The sequence below is a fragment of the Perca fluviatilis genome, chromosome 5 (assembly GCF_010015445.1).
Source record: "Perca fluviatilis chromosome 5, GENO_Pfluv_1.0, whole genome shotgun sequence".
Lineage (NCBI taxonomy): Eukaryota > Metazoa > Chordata > Actinopteri > Perciformes > Percidae > Perca > Perca fluviatilis.
This window is the reverse complement of record NC_053116.1, coordinates 36,001,195-36,011,365: the sequence shown is the minus strand read 5'-3', so window position 1 is coordinate 36,011,365 and position 10,171 is coordinate 36,001,195. Positions and strand designations below refer to the sequence as shown.

The window sequence follows — 10,171 nt, the reverse complement described above, 5'->3', positions numbered from 1 at the left end:
AGAGGCCGCGTTTTTTTTTTTTACAGTGTGTTCAGGGGACAGGCAGCTAGCAGATAGTGAGGAGATGTTTGCTGTATGGGACAAAAAATTTTGTAGCCTAAAAATGCGTGACATCGCTTAGAGCACCTTTAACCTATAGACATCTAGTTCGCCTAAACTGACGTTTGAATATTTGACTTGGTAACAAAATGTTTTTCGGGTCAGCAGTAGGGATGTAACGATCACACTCAACTCGCGATTCGATTCACGATCCTAAGTTCACGACACGATTTTCTCAAAAAAAAAAAATGAATGAAATGACTGAAAAATATTCCTTTATTTATATATAGAACTGTGCGAAACAGCAGTTGTGTCCTCTTATCGAAAGAAACACAAAAGAGAGAAGACACACTACATGGCAGAAGGGTATTTTACATTAACATTAAACGCAACACAAGCTTACGGAGCCGTACTCAAATGCAACACTTCAGTCCCGTCACTGCAGTAGTCCCCTCTGTGTCTTTAGCTGCAGACTGTTGTACTGCAGACACACTTTACAACCGTTTAGCTGTCAGCGTTTTAACCGTGATTAAGCCAGCTAACGCTACGAGCTAACGGCCGGCTAACGTTACCTGCTGTGTGATGTTAGTAGTAATGTTTGTTTTTTTCATCTCAACCAGTTGGAATCTTTTCACATTTAAATCGATTTTTAACCGATTTTCAATGCATGGTTACATCCTTAGTCGGCAGCTTATAGAAACTTAAGTTCTGGGGTATACACACTGTTGGTAGTGCATCCCACCACACAGCAGCGTTTAGGCGTTCTTCTGGCGTTTGCTAGCAGATGGAATTGACGAGGAAGCGACGTCACCCAATACAAGTCGACGGAGAGCGGCAAGCGTTGCGCTCTGTCTCTATTCGCGGCAATGTGGGTGGGGAGGGGGGTGGGGAGGGAATGGTCGGACGCGGCGGCGAGGTTGGCCGCTGGGTCAGTTGTCAGCGTGCTTGTCCCTGGGCGTCCCCTCCTTGTCGCTGTTGGATTTGGGCCAGAGTTGCTGCTGTAGCTCCTTCACCACCCTCTCCAGGTGCTCCCTGGCCTCCCGTTCCAGCAGCAGGTCGGCTCGGAGCTGCTCGCGGTCGGCCTCGGCGTGCTGCAGCTTCATCTGGAGGTCCTCGATCTGGGAAACACATGGCAGGAAGCAGATGTGACTACAGGGGACAGAGCGTAATCTCCAACCATTGGCCCCGCTCAGAACAACTGAGCTGTCACTGTGTACATCCACTGCTTACATAGCTTTTTCATTCAGACACGCTAAACATGTCATCCTGTTCTAGACAAAAAACTGTTGGACTGTGTGTAGAATTTTTATATATGTGTGTGTCTTGTATGTATTTATATTTGCTGCACACCTAATCGCCCTTCGGGGACACAAATCAAGTTGAAGTTGTACATGCTATCAAGCTGACGTCTAGAAACAGTCGACAGTTAAACTTTTTTAGCCAAGTGATCTTTGAGAGCGCAAAGATAACGCTCCAATCAAATGTCTTCCTCCATCCCCGGGTTGTCTTCCTGTCGACCGAAAAGCAGCTTTTAGTTTTTCTGGGTCAAAATTTTAAATGAAAACTATTTTTTTTTGCAATGTTTTGGTTGTCTCTTTCGTGACTTTTCCTGATTTTGTTGGCGATTTTGGCGAGCCTTTTGACATTTTTGTCACTTTTTTTTTCAAAGTTATTTTTATCATTTTTTTGCCTTCAGATGCTATGAAATAAAACACCCAAATTCAATGTGAACTGATCATTTATTTGACTTGTGAAGAGTAAAGGTTGTAGGGAACCAGTTACTTCTTTTTTTGAAAATGTGGTTGAAAGAAGCCCCAAATACCTCAAAAACTCTTTTGAAAATGGGTCAAATCTGACCCGAGGACAACGAGAGGGTTAATCGACTTCAAATGAGCATTTTGTGTTCATTCGGCCCCAGTAGGATTTCGCAGCTCTGGTAAACATCTCGTCCTAACGACAGCCTTCCCGAAAGCCGACTGCAGTCTCTGCGGGGAGGTGGCGCAGACGCAGCTTGAGAGCATAACCTCCCTCTTGTTTGGTCTAATCTGCATTTCCCATGGTGCCCGAGGGAAGTCGACGTCTCTTCCTGTTTCCTTTCGAGGGGCGGCAGGGGGGCTTATCCTACGTCTGTGCACTTGGGGCTACGCCCATTTATTTTTGACTGGGGAAGAGGAAATGTGTGTGTGTGTTTTTTTTCCTCTGCTGACCTTAACAGCGTTTTGAGACAGCGAGCCTCTGAAACACTGCAATTACTCGGAGGGTGTTGACACAAGCGTCTAGACTTTCTACCGTCACAGTCGCACTCATCGGACTGTCAGCGTCTGTCTCCGTGTCCCACGTTTTCTCAACAGTATCATCAACAGATTGGTCAAATAAAAATTAGTCTGCGCTATTAAATCGTTATTTATGTATTACTCTGCACATCTTACTGTGACCTGTGCAACGTGCCATCTCAGATCCATCTGTATATTCATCTGTATATCAGTATATATGTTCTCGCCACGTGAAAATAATGACGTGTACAATATGCCTTTTTTCATACTCGTATGTATATTCATCTGTGTGCATATTCTCCCCACCTGTAAATACAAGAAGTGTTCATATTACAGTTATTACTACTTTTTGTTATTTTTTGTGCTGTATTGAGCTGCTGTGATGAGTGAATTTCCCCAATGTGGTGTCTATCTTATCTTATCTAAAGTTTCATCCTATGTTAAAAGTTTTTATTTGAAACTTTATATGCATATATGTATCTATAAAGTTTTTTGTGTACTCTTCAACATAGTTACATTCTATCCTGTTTCTACGCTGTTTTGCTGCACCTTTTTCACATATATCTCTAGTTGTTATTGATGTTTTTATACTTATCTTGCTATTAAATGTATTATTATTATGCCCCTAAAACTTATGTATGTATGTGTGTGTATGTATGTATATAGCCAATATGTGTGTGTATATATATATATGTGTGTCTGGGTGTTTTTATACATTTTCTTTTATCTCTTTTTTTCCTTTGTTTAAAATGGAAAACTCAATAACACATTGTTCCAAAAAAATATATATACCTCAAACTTATATTGGGAATTTGTATTTACGCAAAGGGTTTTTTATGTATGTGTGTGTATGTATGTATGTAGACAATATATGTATGTATATACTGTATGTGTGTTTTTATATTTTCTTTTATTTTTATCTTCTTCTTTGTTTACAATGGAAAACTCATCTAACACAATGTTCACATTATTTTGGACCGATTCTTGAAACCCAGCCCGAACCCTTTCTGACGCTGCGTCTACGTGCGGCTAACTGACCTGCGCCGAGTATTTTGCGCGGAGCCGACCGGCCTCGCAGCCTTTATCGCACACTCTCAGCTGCCGGGCTTGCTCCAGCTCCCGCTTCAGACGGATCCGCGACTCGTTGGCTTCCTTCATCTTCTTCTCGCTCTCGACTCGCAGGCGCTCAATTTCCTTCCTGAGGTTCCGCTTCGCCTCCGTGGCCTCCCGCAGCTTCTCCTTCTTTGCCACCCGCAAGAACTCCAACTCCTGGGAACGGGAGAGTGAACAAGTTAGCATTCTGGGCTATATACGATTATTATGCACTTTTTCTTTACATAATTTGAATGTATCGATACAAAAAAATTAAAAAAAAGTCTGCGAGTGGTGAGACCAGTGGGTTTATCTGTCACATGGCTGATTTCAGGGCGGGGATACATACGTGCCAGATTCAATTTGTATTACGATTCTAGAAGTATTGCGATTCGATAGTGTTGAGTATTTTCTTTTCCTTTAACCAAAACAAAAGTTGAATAATACAATATATCATTTCTAAAAACAATTATTTTTATTTTTTTTAAGAATATTTTTTGGGGCATTTTTAGGCCTTTATTGACAGGACAGCTGAGGAAACGAATGGGGAGAGAGAGGGGGAATGACACGCAGCAAAGGGCCGCAGGTAAACTTCTATATATGGGTGCCCACTCTACCAACTGAGCTAACCGGGCGCCCAAAAAAAACTGATTGAAGAATGCACATCACATGTCAGTCAGTCAGTCAGTCAGTCAGTCAGCTTTCGCTCAGTTTGGCTGGATACGGAGATGATGTAGTCACTGTCGGCGCTACCATACAAACAGAAAATATTAAGGGTGAATCATTGGTTAAAAAAAAGTAATAAAAAAAAATATTGTTTCCGGGGGAAAGAATCGATTTTAAAAAAACTCTTAAAAATCCCGATAGATACATGAATCAATTTTTCCCCCCCACCCCCTAGCTGTTTTACCTAGTTGACACCCGAGAGCCTTGCCTAGTTACAGCCGGCTGCAGTGTCACTGTTTACACTGAGCCAGGTAAGGCTTAGGGCAAAGTGTGGGCTGACAGGTTTCCTTCCTCTGAATCACTGGAAGAAAGTGTGTTTGTGTATGCGTTCGCAGCCTTCTCGTGAGAAAGCTAGCAGGTGAGACAAACATGTCCGTTGTCAGGCTTTGTTGGTTCCTTCACAAAGAGTGAAAAGAAACAATCCCCATCACACCCTTTACTCTGCAGGGGGAACTCTGTCAACACCCATCAGGGTTAGTTCAACTCAACACAGCAGGAATGCTATACAGTGGGTTGTTTTAAACTAACGCCACTTCTTATTTAGCTTGTAGATTTGGGTTGGATGTGTGTGTGTGTGTTGCCTCTCCACAGGTCCTCTAAACATTGACGGAAAGTGAAAGTGGAAAGCTGTCAGGCTGGAATTGCTTTTTTTTTTTTTTTTTTTTTTTTTTTTTGCTCAGGATGCATTTTGTGCTGCTCACCCACACAGGCTCCTTCGTCGGCGTTTTCTTGTTCTCAGTCCAAGACCAAAAATAAAAATGGAAGTCTGGCCTTTCCCTTTGCGGCAACATCCCCTCCCTTTGTTAACACTTGCCAACTCATGCTAAGCTTCGCTGACAGTGATAATGACTTCTAATCCACTTCTGCATTTTGATGCCTGAGCTCAAGTAATTTCCTCAGTGTGCCAACTTTGAAAACTTTGTGTCACGTCTGATTTCAGGAACGTAGGGAGAAGCTTAAGGTTCCTATGAGTTGCCACGGGCCGCTCGGGCCGGGAAATCCCTTTCTCTCAGCCAACAGTGATGCACGTTATGGCGTATTCACTGAAATGAAATCATATAGTAGCTATTTATAGCATATCAGTGTGAGAATAGAGACATCTAATCACCAGGGTTGTAGATCTAAATACTGGCAGCTATCCAGTGATATTAGGCTGTCGCTATGGGCAACCTTTGTCACGGTTTGTATGAGTCTCCATCTTTAATTATTTGCCAAACAGACAATCACAACTTTGACACATTTGACTGATTGGTGGCCCAGAATGAAAGCAGTTTGCTCCTATATGTGGTATGAAAATTGAAAATTCCATATTGTGTTTTAAGTTGTCTTTGGAGGAGCTGTTATAAAAAAAACTTCTGGGGCGATTGCAAGTCAAGTCTCGAGTCAGTCAATCCAAACTAGTCCGAGTCAAGTCTCGAGTGAATCAAAGAAGTCAGAGTCAATGGGTCAAGGTCTCAATTCAATAAAGATAAGCTCCAAGCAAAGTGTCAAGTTAATCAACGTAACTCCAAGTCATACCTCGAGTAAGTCGGGACGAGTCCAAGTCAGTTCACAAATTACAAGTCAAGATGTAACTCTTTCCGGGTCGACCGTTAACATGACATTGCAACATGACAACGTTTTCCTTTCTGATCTTAATAGTGGATAGCAAATTTATAGTGCTTTTATTTTTCAAAAGCGGAATCCATGACTTCACTTAAAACACATTCAAGTCTCGAGTAAGGTCAAGTCCAAGTCAAGTGTCAAGTTTGTTGTTTGATGTGAGTACATGTTTCAAAGTCTACAGCTTTGTGGCTCTCTGGCTTTGGAGTTGTTGGAAGGTGTATGTTGTCACTCCTAATGAAGCTATGCTAGCAGTTTCTCTATGCTTACATATATTTCCCTATGTTTTTGTGTGTAAGTGACTGATTGAAACAACAATCTTTGAAATGAGTCCAGTATTTAGCGAGAACACGGTGACAGGCAGCTGTCTGACAACATAATGGTAAAGACCCCTACAGAGATAGACCTTGTTTTTAAAGAGTAAAATCCTCTTTGTATAATCAGAAACAGCTCCGAGATCTCTATCGCTAAATTTGCCAGACTCCTTTTAAATAAACAATGCTTTCAGCGTGTATAGAGCCAGCGTATTTTTTTTACATGTAAAATCGATAAACCATGTGTTTATTTCAACCAAACCAAAGTGTTGATTGTCGGAAAAGTGGAAAGACGAACCAGAACAGCTTTTTAAAAGGTTTTATTTTGTGTCTGCTGACTTCAAATTATATGTATTTTACAAAGATAAAATTACTGTTTATTTACACGGAGTACTGGTGGGTTTAGCAATAGCAATTTCGTGGAAGTTTTTATGTTTAAAAAAAAGAATCTTACTTTTTAACAGAAAGGTCGATATCCGTAGAGATCCTTTCCATAATGTTGTCAGACATTCAGACTAATAATGTAAGCATGTCAGTGGCAAGACAAGCACTTTTGTGGACAGAAATTGAAGGTTTAGCAACTGCCCAATAACATTGTAGCTTGTTTATCTGACTGCCGAATGCAGCGAGCTTGCTTAATACTGGACCAATGTCAAAGATTGTTGTTCACATCAGTCACTTAGACACAAAAGTTCACCAGGTTGAAAAAAAACATGTACATGTATGAATGTTCTCATTTGACAATGGGAAAGATATATTTCGATACACGTCGTACATTCTTACAATAATCTGAACCCTACCTGCTGGAGGCTGCGTTTGGCCTGCAAGGCTGATCCCAACTTCTCCTCCTGCTTCACCCTCATCTTAACAATCTCATGCAGAAACTTCTCCTTTGACTCTTTGGAGTCCAGTCCGCTGTCCAGCGCCTGCCTCAGGCTCTCCAGCTCCGACTCCAGCCCCAGCTCTGAAGGGGTCACGGGGGCTGCGGCGGGCGTGGCCGCGGGGCCCTCGGCCGACGTGACCGTGCAGACGGGCCCCTGGGCGCCCGGCGAGCTCAAGTCCTTGGCCGAGCTGCTGGACGAGGTGAAAGACGGGGACGACAGGGAGGACAGGGACGAAGTGACTGTTCGGAGAGACCAGAGACACGACAGAGGGTGAGGTTTGTGGGAAAGCGGACATGTTCTGGCGGTTGAATTTAGCTGGAGCCTTTCCCGTTGTCAAGACTCCGTTGATCTTGTCAAACCGGGGCTCGATTTAGCTGTGAGGTCGAGCCCCGTAACAAACAATCTACACATATCTAGCTGATGGCATTGAGCTCTTTGCTTACATTCGTCGCGGCTCTCCACTTCGATCTCCACCTCAGAGTCCTTGTCGTCCTGAGGTGGCGGTGGCGGCGGTGGTGGGGGCGGCGCCGGCGCCGGTAGCTTGCTGGCAGCGGAGGACGGAGGGCAGGGGTCCTCTGGCGCCGGGGGCAGGAGCTCCCCTGTGGCTCTCCTCTTGTGAGGCCTGGAGTTGGAGTTGGAGTTGGAACTGGAGTTGGCGCCCTCGCCTGGGGGTTCACCTCCACTTGGATGGGAGGTGCTGGGTACCGACGGGGACATGGGACCCACATTCCCCAGGGGCAGTGGTGTGAGGGCGACGTTAGGGGCCACAGCTTTCTCCAGGCTCTTGTAGTTGTAGAAGCTAAAATGACACGGGACATGATGCTTACGTACAATAACATACATACATTTAGACTCTTTGTTTGTCTCTTTGTGTCACTACACCCTGAGAAAGGCTCCATCCCACAAGCGTTGGTGTGCTTTTAAATGCCTTGCCAAATGAATTAAAGGCCTTTTATTTTTTCGTAACCAACCATGAGTGCCTGGATATGTTGTTTTTTTTGTTTTTTAAAGACTATCTTTTGGGGGCTTTTCCCTTTATTTGAAAGTGGATAGACATGAAAGGGGGGAGAGAGATGGGGAATGACACGCAGCAAAGGGCAGCAGGTCGGAATCGAACCCTGCTCCGCTGCAGGACTCAGCCAACACGGGGCGAACGCTCTTACTGGGTGAGCTAGAGGCGGCCCCCTGGTTATGTCTATTTTTTATTTATTTTTTTGGCTTTTTGGGTCATGACTCTTCCTCTACATCAAGGTTACTTTATGAACAAGATATGAATTCTGCATGCAAGTAAACACAGCCAGTTTCATTTTGTATGGTGTGTTTTTGAACTGCCTATGCCAACCAGGGCAGAGAAACGTTCAAATAAAGTGCCTGCAGCTCTTTCCTCCCACTTAATGACAAACTGGGCAAGATCAGCTGTGATATGGTGCAGCCTGCACTGGCAGCGCCATGCCAAGTGGGTGCCCACGGTATGAGTGTGTGTCAAATGTGTGTGAATGGTGGAGAGTGGGAGGCTGTGGTATAGTCAGACTTGACCCCTCTGACACCTGCCCACCCAGACAAGTGAGAGAGCATGCTGGGAGCTCATCAGATCCAGCTGAACAAAATGGCTGTCGTCTCTTGCAGTAAAAGCTTCTCTTGGGCTACATCCGCACTACTGCTGTACATATATATATATATATATATATATATATATATATATATATATATATATATATATATATATATTCTTTTTTTTTTTTTTTTAAGCATTTAAAAAAAAAAAAATCCCACGTCCCACAAGTGAGTTTTATCTCCATCCATATTAACACGCCTGCCAACGCATATCACATGACCGTTGGCATGTGTGTGCCTGTGTAAACGGGAAGCAGATTGTCTGACGTTGAAAAGCATGGATGTGTAATTTCAAAGTACAGAAAATAATTTGGAGAAAGAACAATGGCGAAAAGTAAGTGTTTTGCTGTAAGGAATACGCCACCGTTTGTTGAAATAGGGTTTATCACGGTCTCCCCTGGCTGTAGATAGGTGGGCCAACGCATTTTTTGTCTCAGTGCAAGTAATTAGGTTGTTTTTTTGTCTTTTGTTGGCTCACTTTTACTCACAACATGCTAACCGGCTACACTGGATTCCATTCACTACGTTAAAAAAAATATAAAATATATTTGTTTTTAAACCAAAATGTAGTAGTGTAGACGTAGCCTTAGAGGCAACATAATGCATTATTCCTTTATGTCTTTTGGGGTCAGTTAAGGGCTGTTTGGTGAGAGTGGAGCTGGCTGTCCGGCCCTGTGCTGAGCTCACCTGTCTCTCAGCAGGGCCAGGGGGTGACTGGAGGGCTCCTTCTCCCCGGCCGAGATGTGGGGGGACCAGGGTCTAAAAGCTGAGGGCCTCTGCCTCGGCTGCAAGCAGTTAAGCCCCTGAAAAAGAAGACAATGATAATACTTTAAATCACAAGTAGGGCTGCAAAATTAATCGCAATTTGATTGAAATGGCAATATTTGTTATTGAGTAAGTATTGTGTTGCTGCAGAGACATCCCGACCGACAAATCATATAATATCCCACAGACTACTTTTGGTATAGATCCTGGCATAAATCACCGAAAGAAAAATGGTAATTCCCTCCAATGTCGTGAATCATATCGCAATATCAGTCAAAATAATTGCAAATTTGAAATTTTCCTCATATCGTGCAGCCCTAGTTACCAAGTAATAAATAGATTACATTTAGTAATGATACCCAGCCAGCGAGCTCAATAACAGTTGTTCCATTTTTGTATCCAGTCGGGGCTGGACATCGTTTGAAATGTTTGGATGCCGATACGATACCTGACTTTGACATAAACATAAACAAAAAATGCGTTATTCTACAAATTAAAATTAATATACAGTCTAATATTGAAAGCCATTTCGATTTAAATCTGATCAAAGAACAAGTAAAAATTATTATGAATCTAATTAGACATTTGGGGCTTTACTCGTGATTATACATAGTCACTTATTAGTGTTACAAAGTGCTTTTCATGTAGACCAGTCCGTAGGGCTGGGTATCCTTCAAAAATCTTTGATACCGGTACCAATACTGATACCAATACCGGGACTTCGATACCGGTCCCTGAACAATACTTTATTCAATACCAATTTTATGGAAATCCGTTTTGACAAAAAGGAATTACAACATGACACATTACAGCACAAAAGTTTAGTTACTCTTTACTTGAAGGTATCTACATAAGAGTGTCA

The 10,171-nt window shown here is 42.9% G+C and overlaps 1 protein-coding gene across 1 annotated transcript in view; it reads right to left on the bottom strand.

The window, feature by feature from the left end:
• Positions 1-297: 297 nt before the first annotated feature.
• skia (v-ski avian sarcoma viral oncogene homolog a) overlaps positions 298-10,171 on the bottom strand; it is a 92,434-nt gene continuing 82,560 nt past the window's right edge. The window contains exons 3-7 of the mRNA XM_039800641.1: positions 9,232-9,347; positions 7,374-7,729; positions 6,847-7,169; positions 3,351-3,581; positions 298-1,157 (exon numbers count right to left, since the gene is read on the bottom strand). Of these exons, the coding sequence (XP_039656575.1) occupies positions 969-1,157; positions 3,351-3,581; positions 6,847-7,169; positions 7,374-7,729; positions 9,232-9,347 (1,215 nt within the window). The 3' untranslated portion in view covers positions 298-968. The remainder of the gene's footprint in view (positions 1,158-3,350; positions 3,582-6,846; positions 7,170-7,373; positions 7,730-9,231; positions 9,348-10,171) is intronic.